We start from the raw sequence: 15,732 nt of genomic DNA on the forward strand, positions 1-15,732 counted from the left end.
ATTTACATATTTTTTTATATTTACGTATTAGGATATTGGTATAGGTGAAATTTAAACAGTGTTAATTAATAGCAACCTGCTTTATTTTATAGTATTTTAAATGTCTTAGAAAATAAAAACAGTTGTTCTCTAACATACTCCTTTTACTCATAACTTAATGTAAGAAAAAGGAAACTCAAAGTTGGATGAAAAAAAATTAAGCAAATAGCAGAGGTATTTTTTTACTTAATACTACAATTATTTTCTACATGTATCTAAGATTTAATATCACAGATTTTTTTATATCTTAAAAAATATTTTCTAGGTGACCATGATAGCTTTTTCCAGATACAAAGAAAGATATTACAACATTTTTTTCTAATACTAGGTATCTAGTTTACTTTTTCTGATTATTGCCAACCGTCTCCCTGATCTGTCCCCATGTGAGAAAAAGTTTCACCTGTCCCACCTTTTAGTCCCACTATCACCAATAAGGTAACAGATGGAATTATGAAATAAAATAAGTTCCAACCGTTCCCTCGTCGCAAGAGGTGGGACGGGTGAAACTTTTTATTCTCATCTGTCTCTACGTGGTGACAGAGCGTGGTGACGGTTAAGAATAATCCACTTTTTCAGCTTATTTAGGCACAATCTTCACACGTAACACAAACATAGCTTTTAAGTAGATCAATATAATGAGTTTGCACTGTTGAAACATATACATAAATATAGAAATTCACGGCCATAATACAATAAAAAATATACACATTTTGGAATTCCCGTCATCAGTTAAAAAATGAAATGCAAATGAAGACATCCACTTGTATTCTACTTTCATTGAATATAAAAAAAAAACATTTCGTATTTACATGGTGAGTTTGCACTATCGTTACGACTGTTTTACTAGACTGAAAAATAAATAATGTTAAATATTTTCAAGCGATCGCGTTCGACAAGGAGATTTAGTATCTGTTTACACAAAGAGCAGATCATTATCGCAAATAAAATTGATCCTTACACCATTAGTATGAGGATTAATTTTACTTTCCACGTCCTGTTTATGCTTGTTCTTTACGACGTGCAAAGTAAATAAACTACATTGCGATAAATAAGCTACACCGGTCTTTGTGAACAAACATTTATGAAGCTCGCTACACTCCTGTGCAGTTAAAATTTGGTTATGATATAAATGGTTTGGCTTTGATGATATTGAATTAGTGAATTGGTTATGATGATAAGAATTCAATCTCAAATACCTAAAATAGCGCCTTCATCGGTATCGGTGTTCGTATCGGTATCGGTCTCTCGGTCGTCGGTATCTAGGATATCAGCTTCTTGGTCATCGGCATTTTGTGTATCGACATTTTCGGTACCGGCATTTTGGGTATCCACATCTTCGGTACCGGCATTTTGGGTATCCACATATTCGGTACCGGCATTTTGGGTATCGACATCTTGTACATCAGATGTGGCGGGTACGAACATGACAGGTTCATTTGAGTTATATTCAACTGGTATATTATATTGACCTACAGGTACTACATTCAGGGAAACGTGGTCATCGGTATTTTCTGTCCTCATTCGCCTAGATTTCTTTGCCAATGGTTCGTCATCAGAAGATTCCGATTGGTTTCGAGATTGTCTAGTTGCTTGCATTTCTTTTGAATTTTTGATATTTTTCAATATGTCTAAAATTGTTGGTTTTTTATTCAATTTCCTGTAATGTCTCGCGAGATGTATTTTCATTTGAGTCTCAATCTCTGTGGATGAGACAGTTGTGTCATCTTGAACCGGGAATGTATTGTCTTTCCGCAGTAAGGACTGCGCCGCTTGGTAGATCTTATGCGGGACGGCGGCAGCGGGCACTCGTACCAACTTCGCTCTCTTGAGATTCAATATTTTATTGCCATCGCTTCCTTTTTTCGGACTATCATCCGTTTGAGATTCATTTTGTTTGCTTGTTTCGCCTGAATTATCATTTTCTTCGGTGAGATCGATCACAGGTTCATTCAGAAGAGATTTAGCTTTTGATCTCTTTTTTATAAATACCATTACTTTTTTAACCTTTTTCGGAGGTGGTGCTATTTGAATGTTTCCTCCTACATTGTATGTGTTTGTAAGGTAGTACGGATCGTCTTGTAAGTTGTAGTTGATTACATTACTGGCTGGTGGTTCGGTAGGCATAGTGGCGTCTTCAGTCGATATCCCCGACATTGTCATCAAATCGGACAGTATAGTTTTTCTGCTAGTGTCAGGTGGTTTAACCTTAACTATGTAATCTGTGTATATTAATTTATCTTCATCATCTTTAGTAACATTTTCTGCAGGTGTTCCAACTGTAGGCTGCAAGCTATCAACATAGAGCATGGGCGTTGTTTCTGCAATAGTGATGTTGCTGTCGGTATTACTATTACTAAGATATGTATTTTCTTCGGAGGCATTAAGTTGACCATTTACGACGTTGATGCTCGCTTGTGGAGCAAGTACTACACTATTCATATCATTCACAGTGTTTTCTGTAGTAAATAGTTCATTATTTATAACATTAATCTCGCAGTTTGTTGAATTAACATTTATGATGGAAAGCACAGCATTTTTGTCGACATCATTTTCCGAGTTTACAACGAGGTCATTATTTTCTTCAGTAACGGGTACTGGGTCAAGGGCAATAAGTTCAGCATTTTCTTCGGAAATGTCGAGTTCAGGGTTCATATTATGTTCGGTTTGTCCTTTTTCTACAGGCGATATTGGATCGATGGCAATTAGTTCAGCATTTTGTTGGGGAACGGCGACTTCGGCGTTTTCTGTTGAATAGTTTACTTCAGAGTTCCTACTATTAAGTTCATCACTTTTTGTACTAACCTGTACTCTAGGATCCATGACTACAAGTTCAACGTTATCTTCAGTAACACTTACGTCCGTATTCATGGTATTAAGTTCTGCAGTTTCATGGATATCATTTAATCCAGGGTTTACATCGTTAACTTTTGGATTTTCATTAACTATATTATTTAGAGGATCCACATTTACAATTGTTGGATCGTTATCCACGGTGTTTTTACTGGAGGTTAGGTTCCCACTTGGATATTTACATCTTCTGATTGGTAATTTTCGAGATTTATTTAACACTCCTGGTTGCAAAAGTTTACTTTGTACCGCGGAAAGAATTTCTGGCAATTTGGATAAACTAACTGGATCGATTTGTACTCCGGGTTCTATAGATACACTTAACGTTTTGTCAGGCAAAAGCAAAATATTGACTCCTTTTGGCAAAAGTTGTTTAGGTGCAGATGACGATGTTTGATTTGGAGTAGCACTTTCTTCTTCATCAATCAAAGATATAACTTCGTCTTCTGCTTTCTGATCAATGTTTTTGTTAACAGTAATACCACGTGGTTTAGGCTGCCTGCCGGCTTCAGCCGTGACTGAAAACAACTCGGCCTTATTACCGCGATTTCGTAATGCAGGAATAACTTTGGTTTTTAGTTTCGGCGGAGTTTGAACATGAGCCGTTTCATCATCTGTGAATAAAAAATCTGGTGTATTAGAAGAAGCGTGTACAAATTTTTTTGTGTCATTGTTTACTGATTGCTTAGATTCAGATGAAGGGAGTGCAGTGAATGCTGCAAGAGGAATTGTTGTGGAATCATTGGAGTTCTTCGTTACTTCATCGAGGGCTACCTTTCCTTGAGAGTTTTTAAAAAGATTTTGAATTTGTGGATGATATAACTCTATGGTACTCTTAATTTCCATTTGGCCAGATTCGTTCCGTATTAATCTCGCTTGAATTGCTATATCACGTGTTTCGATTGTTTCCTTGGGCTGCGTAAGGTCTCCTTCGCGACTATAAGTGTGATCGAGCTTTAGTTTGTTTGATACCATCGTCTCCAACAGATCTTGTCGACAACAACAAATACACCCACTTTCCCCCATTGGACATAAATGTCTATATTGCTTAGCTTTTATAGAATTTATGTTTTTATTTTCCGTTCTCAAATAATCTATTTTATTTCGAGCCCAACAACAATAACCACTTTGTGGTGTAATACTATGAGGATTATTCCTTCTTCTTTTTGTATTTTGTGATACCATATTATTCCAGCTTAATTCATCACTGTCAGAAGTCGATTTTAATCTTTTCTCTTGAACGCTCGTTTCATTTGTGGAAGGTGAATGAACAATAGGACCTTTGGTTGTTGACTTTTTTGTTGCTTCCGCAGGTGCAGCGCCTCCTTTTCTAGGTGTTTGAAATACACCGGTATCGAGAAAATATAGTACTTTATTGAGTGTGTCCTTTGTTATTAAACTTTCTTCGTATTCTATGACCGTACCGTAGTTGGTCCAGCTTGGCGCAGGTGCTGGAGGTTTTGGCTTCGTTTTATTTTTTTTATTATTTGTAGGAGGTGGCAAAGTGTTTAATGCAGCTCCGATAATTTCAGCGGGCCGTCTAGTATTTGAGACTGACGTGGGGGCGATAGTCGTGTTTTCTTTTTTAATTAACCCTTCCTTAGCAAGGTCGATTGTTGTCATTAACGGTTCATTTATAACATGACCTCTTTCGATTACGTTATCATCTTCATATATATTCATATGTAGGTCTGGTGACGATTTTGATTCATCGATTTGTGTTTCTTGTGGTAATAAATCTTTTTGTTCGACTCTAGTCATATCCAGTAGGCTTTGCACAGGGACGGCTGAAGGGATCACAGACGCAGTATTTTCACATACTTCTGCGACTTTTTCTTCTTTAATGTAAGGTGTTGTCGTTTTCTCTAGATACAAAACGTTGTTGACGAGTTTCGTTTCAAACGCTTTATGCATATCTACTGTGAGAGGTTTACAAGCATTAAATAGTTTCCTGTTACGTTCACTTAAAAAGAAACCAACACCTAACCTTTTGAGTCGGGTATTAAAATCGGGATTTTTACACAACAGTATAGGGTTATAGTTTCTATGTTTAGGTTTTTGGAGAAGCCAGCTTGTATATTTAACTCTAGGAAATTCACACTTTTCTGAATCGTCTTCGTTTTTAGTTATCTCTTTTTTTTCTGCTTTCACTTTAATTGCATATTTGCTTAAACCCATTTCTATATTAGTTACGTTGTTCATTTGACAATTATCTTGGCTTCTTAATTTTTCAATTCCTCCATTTACTCCAGTCATACGACTATTATCTTCGATTGTCGTTTCCTCTGTATGTTCATAATCTGCTTTCACTTCAATTTTAATTTCTTCAGATAATGTGATAATCTTACTCTCAGATTCTATTAACTCAATTAACTGATTGCCTTTCACTGTTGAGTAATTAAAATTTCTTAACACATTCATATCTTCTAATTTCTTTGTGTAAGTTATGGGAATCATAACGAGTTTTCTATCTATAGCGTATGACGGGTCAACGTCGTCTAGGTTTACGATTTTATTACCTAAAAAAAACACTTATGAATTATTAGGTTTGTAAAGATTTTACTTTATTTGATTTTACATTGAAATAAATAAAAAAAATATCTTACCATCTCCAGTGTCTACTTTCCCTTCTAAACTATCTTCATCGTCATCCACAAACTCGATGCCATCGTCAACAAATTCTAAAGTTGAAGGTAATTCGCTTATATCCATGACATTGTCCGCATTAAAAGGAAGATTTTCCTTTACATTTTCCTCAAAAGTTTTATTAGAATCTCCAAGGTTTATACATGAAACAGTATCAGAGTCTTTTGTTGCATTTTCATAAGACAGAACTTTATCATTTGTTATATGAAACATAGAATTACATTTCTCATATATATCTACATTTCCCATTACATTCGTAATTTTGGGAAGAACTAGATCATTATCTGGATATTTACAATCGTTTTCAACATGCTCTGCTTCAAATTTCTCTTCTGTATTTTCAAAATTATCTATTTCTATGGCTTCATCATCACTTAGTTCATTTAGTTGTAAAACTTCCGTAGGTTCAGTCTTTACTGGATTTTTTACTTCATTATCCTTATTTATGTTATCAGAGATATCACTATCAATGTTTTTTAGGCTATTTTCTCTATTTTTTAATGTATTTCGTTCAAATTTATTATCATCGTTGTCCATTGCTGTAATGCTTTCTTCTGTATTATCTATTACATCTTCATTGATTGGTTCCACTTCATCCTCTTCAGAATCCGCACCAAGCTCTATGGTCTCCACGTGTGGTTCAATAACAACGAGATCAGGATCATCTATGGATAAGGAAAAATTATTAGAAAACTAAGGATCTGTCCCATCACTAGTTGATAGAGCCTCAGATAGCTTAAAAATGACGTCACTGCGAGATAAGGGAACAAAATCTGATATTTCCATCACATATTTTTTGTTGGATGATAATCAGACAATTTACGATTTGGTAGGAAAGGCCCTAATTGCTTAATACCAAGTCAAAATGAAGATTTTATTATGTATGGACTTATGAAAATAAACCTAAAAATCATGGCCTGGTGGCAATACAGTCGTTTTTTTTCATTATTTTACCTAATTTATATTTTAATTAGTTCCATGTTTTTATATTTCTGGTCACTCCATACAGTAAATTATTCAATACATTTAAATTTACATGATTTAGAATGACTAGCTAATATTCTATAGTCTAGATGATTTCTTACCATTGCTAACATTTGATTCCATTCGACGTCGTCTGTTTTCCTGAAAATAAACAATTTAAAATTAAAATCTATATTTTAATCTATATTAAATAAACCAAGAAACGTAAAAATTCATACATAATCATTTTATAGTGTGGTTTGGAAATCCATACTATTATAATAAAGCGTAAACACACATTTCTTTGTTGCCTAAGATGTCAGCAATTACAACATATTTTTGAATAATTCTTTTATTAATAAAAAGCCCTACAGTTAAGTTACGCTTTAGGCTATATAGTTAAACGCCATTAAACTTAGGGGGTAAATATTTTGTATTAAAATCCTAATGTGGGAAAGAGACCATAAGCTGCTGCCAACATCAAGGAAGCAATTGTCATTTATGCATTTGAATTTAGACATATCATGCGGAGAAGTCGCACTGGAACAGCTAGTAATAGGATAAAGTGAAAGGTTGTTAAATATGGGTGTCTTATATTTAATGGTTAAGGCATTTACCAATATTTTAAGTTTTGTAAATAAATCTATACTTATATAGCTGACTGTATTGTGTATATATATAAATCTTGTTAACACACTAATATCCATACATATATAAAGAGGAAAATTTGTATTTTTGCGTGTACTCAAAAACTATTGGGCTGTTTTCCAAAATTCTTTTACTAATAAATAGACACGTTATCGCTGAGTAAGATATGGTTTATTTATTAGAAAAAAATTCCGCGCGAACAAAGACGCGTGCAACAGTTAGTGTGAAGAAACTTACAAATTGAACAGCCATAATAATTTTGCCCGATTCTAGTAAATCCTTCCATTGTAAAAATCTTTCAGTGATTAAATAGGGGAGCCTGAAAAAAAAATCAATTTAAATTGGCACATATTGTAATAGTTATGTCAATTTTAATAGAATAGGTGTAAAAATTTTCAAATATCTTGACAGCTCAGTCTTATTTGCCAACCTTAATGGTCAAATCAAAGCATATTATGAATAATTTTTCCAACAACATTTTTAGAACAAGCCAATTGGAGTAAAGAAGTAAGATTGCCATGGTAAAGGTAATTGTTTACTATGTGCAAGGGCATTCGTTGTCTTGAAGTTTTTTAGTTTTTTATAGCAAGTTTTATTGAATGTAAAGAATAAAAAATGTTTTTATAATATGCGGATAAAACCGCACGCTATAGCTTGTCTAAATAAAATAGATTAGTTTGATAAATAAAGTATCGAATTCAATTTCTATGAAAGCAAATGCCATATTTAATAGACAGGTATCGTAGTGACGAAACAAACACGCAGCGAATAATTTTGAACTATCGATATTCGGTTTAAATAATTATCGAACTCGATTAAATTAATATTTTTTTATTAACTAAGTTATAGGATAATTTTAGTATCGATTATAGTGTAGAGAATTTAGCGATGACAGAAATAATAGCGAAATCCAATACGGCTGTAGTAGTAATAAACATTTATTTACTCTTATTATTTGTTATGGTCATTATTAATTTTAGGAAACAGTGTTTTTTTTTTATTCATAAGTTATAACTATAAATCTATCGATTCCAACTTCTATAAGAATAAAAATCAAAAATCGATAAGATTCATGACTGATTTTACACAACCCATCCCTACTAAATTTGAAATGAATCGTCAAACTAATCTAAATTATTTAGACACACTATAACAGTTAGTAATTGAATTTAGAAATAAATGAATAATAATTATTATTTAACACATACGCCTCAGAGATTCGAATCTGAAGTTTTGTTGGTCTGACGGCTTTCGGTAGATTTCTTGGGTTACCGCGATATTGCTTCCAGAATTCGTATACCCTTCGTCTTGAGTAGTCTTTTAATTGATGCCATCGACGTTGCAACAACATGGCCGAGCATTCCCGCCCTCTGGAAATATAACAACAAATTAGGTTGTCCCATCACTGGCTGATAGAGGCTCAGATAGCTTAAAAATGACGTCACTGTCAGATAAGGTAACATCATCCGATATTTCCATCATATATGGGACAGGCCCTTAGACATTTAATTTTAAGGGATAGTAACTGCCACACTCGCAATTTAAATAGTGCTTAAAGGAATTTTTGAGTCATCCAGAGTGTGGCAGTTGGACACACATTATAAATCGTACTAATACACGTAAAAGTTTAGATAGATGTTTGTTTGTTCAACAATATAGGAGATACCTAGACTGTTGAACTGATTTTGATGAAAATTGGCATATTTGTAGATCATAGTCTCTAAGAACACATACAATTTATTTTGTAGATGACGTCACATTTATTCTTCCAACTATCACGTACTTGTTACATACCCTCTGTTACACAAGATTGCCACTTACCCTGAATTGTATGCACGTGTCAAAGCGGCCCACTTCCCAATTAATCTGTCTCCTGAACAATCTTCTATACAGTACATAATAACCAGATCAAACAACAGCTGTAGGACCTGGGATTCTGGTTTACCGCTTTGTATCAGCCCCTGTAAATACACATTGATATTGTGTGACTACTAAAAAAAATTTTTTTAAAAACATTTTTTTAAAAGAAATGTTTAATACAGTCTTCGAGGCCATCGAATAATTTTGACTGTGTATTAAGTTAATTCCATGGTTCACCTATTTCATAAGTTTTCCGTAGTGTTTTATTATTATTGAAGTGTCCAAAATATTTTCCTGTACCATTTATGGCACGCATGTCAGTGGTTCGTCACCCCTGTCCTAGATTCCCAGGGTAGGTATACGAATTGAACGATACAATTCGAAACTATAAAAGTCACTGATCTGTATAATTGGATAGGCGATAGTTTGAAAATGTATTTACTTCGTATCAACTTGAAACTCGCCTTATGACGTTTATGAGTTAAGTCTATCACTATTATTACTTCGCATATTTACCACGACCAATCGTAACCATCAGCGCCAAAATGGCAAACACCAAATAGACATAAAACAGCGCAGCCCGTCTATTTATAAAAGCCAATGATTTGAGTACAATTGATTATTTGCACCAAAAGTAGATTTCTTAAAATTACAATAAGGAAAGACAATTTAATGACTTTCAGTGGTAGTAAATGTCTTGTATTTATGCAAAGAAGCAGCATAAAAAGTCTGCCATTGCGTCCATTTTATAGCTAAAGCGCATCAATTTTCATACCTCTCCAATAACATCGACATCTTGGTGTACAAGGACCAGGTCGAAGGTGAGCCAGTCGGTTGACGTCATCCGAGCCACCTGCGTGATACGCTCTACACGATCATCGGCAGCGAGCAATCTCTTCAGTTTCTTTGAAGTTAACACTTTCATATGTTGCCTGGAATACATTAAAAAAATCATCACAAATTAAATTTGACCTAATATTTCTTTCGATTTCTTACAAAATTAAGTAAGATAAGAAGAGTAAGAGACACAACAATTACATAAGTATTGTTTATATTGTGATAAATTGGCTGGTAGTTTTTATCCCTTTCTCGTTCGACACTTTTTTCCAATTTATTTACCCCCTAAGTTTACCAGCGTGAAAATATACAGCCTAAAACATGTCGCCAGAGTAGGGTGTTTCATTAAAATAAAAATGATTTGAAAATATGCTGTGGTTGCTGACATTATACGTAACAAAGAAGTGTGTTTACGTTTTATTATATTAAGAGGAAAAGAATAGGAGAATAGACATAAAGTTAATAGTTGTGAGAAAGTGTCTATGATCACAAATATTTTCAAGTTTTAAAGTAAAGTGCAGATTGTCTATGGTTAAGAGTTTGGACTGGATCCTTTAAATGTCGTATTGCATTGCAGTGGTTCACTTGTTTCACCGTACAATACAAACACTATAAACTTTAGGATACTCACCATAACAAAAAACAATCACAGCCATACTCAGTCTTCAGCTGTTCCCACATCTCATTTTCTGGCTGACTTTCCACATACTGACGACGTGCGATATCCCGCACCAGTCGCCTCTTGAACTTCTCCAAAGCCGACATTTTGGTTACTATTTATCCTATAAACGTAAAATTAAGAAACCTCAAAATGGCCTAATTTTGCAAAGCTCAAAGAAAGTCTAATATTTGCGCACCAGCGCCGTTGACTAAATCAAAAGGACCCTAGATTTAAAGTTTTTTTTTAAATGAAAAAGAGGTAAGTGAGCGAGCGCCCACCTAAATTATCCACGAAAAATCTAACTGACCGCTGTCCATATACATCCGCAATTGCTGATGCGTTGCCTATCTTTAACTAACGGAGAAGACACACATAATAATGATGTATCCACCCTATGCGTCTCCTCAGACGTCAAATCCACTATATTCTTATAAGAAAAGAATGGGAAGGAAAAGATACCAAATCTGGACCTTCGGGACGCACACTCATCATATAAAACGCGAATTACGTCTACTTCTCGCCTGTCTTCTGTGTGGTCGTGGTATTTCACCGGGCGAGCCGACCCATTCGTGCGAAGATGTTAAAGCGGGCTCTACCACTGTAAAACTTTGTAGTTAGTCTCGAGGATCTCGATGTAGATGCACTAACAAGAAACTAATATATGTCAGCATCCCCAACATTGTACATTTTTATATGATAACATTTATTAGTTTAATACACTTTTATTTACTAGCAACACTGTAACCTACGATTGCTTCCTGTGTTCACACATTATACAACTACCCTGGGTTTTTATTGCCTTAAATGCAGCTACGTAAAATAAGTAACGATATAACAAAACTATAAAGTCAGGTATTTCTAAATCAATATCAATTAAAAAAAATAACTTGATTTTGCTTCAAGGGACTAGATGGCGCTAACGAGCGGAAACATTATGTCAACTTTTTGGTGTTATCTATGGTTTTTTCACATTGGTTAGTGTTTAAAAAAATAGTTTTTATTATTTTCGGTAATTTATTTACTAATTGTGATTTTTAATTCTCTGCGAGACAAAAACACAAATTCCTCTTGTTATTTCGTAATATTGCCAAACATATATGGCACACTCGCGGTAGTCAAACACATTTTGTCATTGATAAATATCAAGCCCGCATTTTAATTACAAAAGAAATCGTATTCCTACAAAAATAAATAATTATAGTGTTAAACACAAACAAACCGACAAAATATTAACAGATGAACTTTAATGAAACGTCACGTAAACTACGTGGTTGAAAATACAATAATCATAACAAACGCTAACATACCATCTCATACATTTAGTATAATATATAAACATTTTTATCGTAATACAATTTCATGGAAATTATTTACTTTTAAGCGCACATTTAAAATTATTGTTCTTCCGTACTACACTATTGACGTTTACTCGACGACTGGCGGACACAAAATGGCGTAATTGCCACGCTTACGTGGGTAGAGCGAGAGGGGCGGTCACTTGTCCTTGTCATCCATATACATACGTAAAAATAAACTTAAGAGTAGGGTGCGGAATTTGATGTTATATTGATTAGGAATTTGTATCATTTTAATTATATTTTATATATTTTCCCGACCTACAATATGTATTCAAGTACATAAATATGAACCTTGACCTGCGATTATCAGACGTATTTAGTACAGGTATTTTTAACTGTATTTAATAGATATAAACATTTTTTTTATTAAATAACATTTATTACGTTACAAAAAAGTGGTAGTCCACAAATTCACTAGAAGCGAAACGATCTCGTTACCCGAGTCTATTCGACTGATAGCCGAACTCGCGCGCCTTGTGAAGCCGCCAAAGCCGCGTGACGTCAGCCGACAACCGTTACACTAGTCCTGCGCGGCGGTTATGTTCGCGCTTTTTTTGGAATTATATGAATGAATAATTTTTACTACACTTTCGCATATATATGCGTACGTATTATTTTATACCATTATTTTTACGTTTTACTGCATTACAAAAAATAAATATGTTAAATATAAGTTAATTGACAAACAATACAATAATTACTTATGTAAGAGCGTTTAAACATTTTTATATTTATTTGCTACTTTTAATTTCTCTGGTGTATACCTACAAGATATATAAACTTTTTTATTTGTGACGTAACGGTTGTAACGAAGTCAATTGAAGACTTCTATGCGATATTTTTGATCAAAAATTAGAACTTTTTGATATCATAAAGTTATCTCACAATCTGTTAGTATTTGTTTAAATAATTAGTATTTTCTCGATTACGACAATTAAATCACTATGAAAACGTAAATTTACTTGTTTGTTATAATTAACGAATTATTTAATATTTTTAAATGGACATTTTCACCAACATATGGCAACACTGAAGAATCCATCTTTGATTTTTTACATAAATCGGTTTCATATTTTTAATAAATCGAAAAGTTATATGCAAGCATTCATTTGAAGAATAAAAAATGGAAGAGAAAAAAAATCAATAACAAAAAGTTCTAAAATGGCCATCGGATCGGATTTCAATACGTCCGCTTAGCATCGAATCCGTGAGAAGAATGGCGTCCGGACACGATACATCGACGTGTAGTAGATAGGTTATGAATTTGACTACATTAGTTATCAAAATATATTTTACCTTAAAATAATTGTAGAGAAGTCACATATTGATATTCCTACGTGTGTTATAACCTGTTTGGTTATACAGATGTTTTTTTTTCTTGCAAACACACAATACACGTATTCACCACGAAGTCTGAGTACGAATTGGATGATAACAAGCGTTATAATGCGAGTGAAAGGGATAGTCGATCGTTGCGCCGTTTACGGTTGAGGCCGCGCGGGGTGGGAGTACGGCCATTTTGTGACAGATTTTTCATTTCTGCTTCGTGTTTCGTTCGTTGCGGATGAGTTTTATGCTCTGACGTAATTTTTTTACCTATAGTCGTACGTGTATTTAGGAATCGGTTATATCAGTTTTATTGCTATTAAATCTTTTAACATTTTTGGAATGTTAAAAAACATTGTTAAGTAGGTAGGTATGTAATATCTGATGTTTTTATTAAGTGTTTTTTTAATAGCTTTTGCCCGCGCGAAAATTAAAAACAAAACTTATAAATCCTTCCACACTGTGTGTTACTTCTGTGCCAAATTATATTGAGATTTTTTTAGTTCTAAAGATACCTTCTAACAAACATCCATCTATCATTTATCCATCCATCTACACATTCTAATTTATAACATAGTAAGAAAGTAAGATAAGTTCTTACTTATTATCTTAGGATTCATTCTCTATTCTTTTTACTTTCGCAAATTAAAAAGAATAAACTTCGTTCCTTCAAACTAGTTGCTAAAATAAATTAAGTCTTATGTTACTTGTTCTTAGGAATGAATTTTGAAAAGCAGATCTGATATATTATTTATAGATAATAGCGACGTACGGATGGGCTTATGTAAGACAGGCCCCATTTTTCTCGTATTCGACATTTTTTTGAAACTTGGAAAACACTGGTAATATAGGACGTTCGTGTATTACAATTAAATATTGCATTCTTCAATTAGCGATAATCAAAATGAATAAACTAATAATCATTGTCAAGGGTAAAACAGACACACTAATGACATGGGTCCATGCTTCCTGGAAGTGACATTTAATGGCATATGCATTGCTCTGCATGAGCGTTGTTCAATAAATTTCATAGAATCAGTTCTGATAAAATAACGGAATGCGTACATCGTCACATTACCATCTGAATGTAAAGCTGGTGACACACCAAGGTAAAAATATTTTCATCTTGTTCGCTTAAGGTTGTTAATATTTTCTCATTATTTTTGAATTAAATTATTAGAAACTATATGAAATAAAATTAAAAATGATTTAAGGTCATTGCAGCTCTATTTAGAGTCAAGTAAACATTTCGGGTAGCATTAGGTTGTTTAACAATTTCTAGTTAAGACTTTTTAGTCCTTAAAAGGTTTACGTACTGGGTTGTTACTGAAATAGTATCTGTTTATGTTAATAGATGGCTCTTGGTTACTATTTATTGACGCAGATTATAATTATTATTAATGTTATCATTGTGGATCTCTCTTCTATCTTAACATGTAATAAAATTGGAGTGTCTGTTTGTAATATTAAAAGAAACGTTTCGAATTCAGATTTTGGGAAGATGATGTATTTGCGTTGCTAATAACGAAAATCGCATTTGAAAATCGTTTCTGTCTGTCCACACGCCGCGTTTGCTCCGGGTAATCTCCGAAACGGCTAGACCGCTTTCGAGCGTACTTTCACTGAAGGGTAGCTGACATAGATGGGTATATTATAGGCTACTTTTTTAATTCTGCGCTTTCAAAATGACGTAACGGGTGGTCCAAATTTGCGCTAACGAAGATTGCGGGCGACAGCTCGTAAATATTTATCCTCTTGTTACTCACGCATATCAGTATACCGCAATATAATTATTACAAGAGTTTTACATTCGGCCATTACGAGGCTGTCATGCATCGAATTAATTGATATATATTGTTCTGGGCTGGACCAGATAAATCTCGGGCCTGTTGATTAGCCAGTCGGTCTCAGACAGTGTTGCCAGTGCGTTCGTATTGTGTTGGACGTTTTAAAAAAATATGTGCGTTCATTTAAATATTATTTCGCGAATATGACGTCACATTGGTAAGTTTTAGACACTTGTTAAGTTTAAGTTAGTAGAATAATTACGGTAATTTTTTTAATATTTATTAAGCCTACTTTAGACTAAATTTGCAATTTTGCATTTTTTACTTAAAAGAATAGGATCTATAATAAAACAGTTAAGTTGATTTTATTTAAAAAAACACTAGTTTATGATTGCTTTGAATATTTATATTTTAACTAACCTTCGCCCGCAACACAGTCCGCGTGGAATTAAAAAAAAAAAACAAAAGTCTACATCTATACCAAATTTCATCGAAATCCGTTTTGGTTAAAAACTCTAACAAACATCCATTAATAATTCACAATGTCCAGTATTTTTCTAAAGCTGGGAAGGCTTCATAGAGTTTCGTCCAAAAATTCTCTCCTTTTCATTAATTCCTGAATACTGTGGTGATTGCTTAAAAGCACCGATAATACTACTATATCGTAACGATAAATAAACTTTTTAATAAAAAAACAAAACCGACTTCCAAACAAAATACACTAAAAACAAAACAAAATGCACTAAAAACAAAACAAAAT

General features: G+C 33.6%; 2 protein-coding genes across 3 annotated transcripts in view; one reads left to right on the forward strand and one right to left on the reverse strand.

Moving 5' to 3' along the window:
• Positions 1-72: 72 nt before the first annotated feature.
• Positions 73-13,277, reverse strand: LOC106111895. 2 transcript variants are annotated; one of them, XM_013294089.1, is made up of 9 exons: positions 13,156-13,277; positions 10,472-10,622; positions 9,779-9,935; positions 8,965-9,104; positions 8,352-8,513; positions 7,381-7,462; positions 6,618-6,657; positions 5,493-6,197; positions 73-5,405 (listed from the first exon to the last, which is right to left on the reverse strand). In XM_013294089.1, exons 2-9 carry the CDS (start codon positions 10,603-10,605, stop codon positions 1,228-1,230), a joined length of 5,598 nt encoding a protein of 1,865 aa, XP_013149543.1. In that variant the 5' UTR covers positions 10,606-10,622; positions 13,156-13,277; the 3' UTR covers positions 73-1,227. The 2 variants fall into 2 exon arrangements, with proteins under 2 accessions (XP_013149543.1, XP_013149544.1); XM_013294090.1 differs by lacking the exon at positions 13,156-13,277 and adding an exon at positions 11,809-12,111.
• Positions 13,278-15,096: 1,819 nt separating this feature from the next.
• LOC106111717 (collagen alpha-1(IX) chain-like) overlaps positions 15,097-15,732 on the forward strand; it is a 12,383-nt gene continuing 11,747 nt past the window's right edge. Inside the window, exon 1 of the mRNA XM_013293860.1 lies at positions 15,097-15,189. Within this exon, the coding sequence (XP_013149314.1) occupies positions 15,176-15,189 (14 nt within the window). The 5' untranslated portion in view covers positions 15,097-15,175. The remainder of the gene's footprint in view (positions 15,190-15,732) is intronic.

This window comes from Papilio polytes, unplaced genomic scaffold, assembly GCF_000836215.1.
Source record: "Papilio polytes unplaced genomic scaffold, Ppol_1.0 DF824146.1, whole genome shotgun sequence".
NCBI lineage: Eukaryota > Metazoa > Arthropoda > Insecta > Lepidoptera > Papilionidae > Papilio > Papilio polytes.

What these genes read in the sequence shown, in the direction of transcription:
- LOC106111895 (XM_013294089.1), bottom strand. Translation starts at nt 10,605, where the DNA reads ATGTCGGCTTTGGAGAAGTTCAAGAGGCGACTGGTGCGGGATATCGCA. An exon ending in TTATTATGGCTGTTCAATTT is followed by an intron (nt 6,658 to 7,380) that starts GTAAGTTTCTTC and finishes GTTTATTTTCAG; the next exon opens with GAAAACAGACGACGTCGAAT. An exon ending in GAAAGTAGACACTGGAGATG is followed by an intron (nt 5,406 to 5,492) that starts GTAAGATATTTT and finishes TGTTTTTTTTAG; the next exon opens with GTAATAAAATCGTAAACCTA.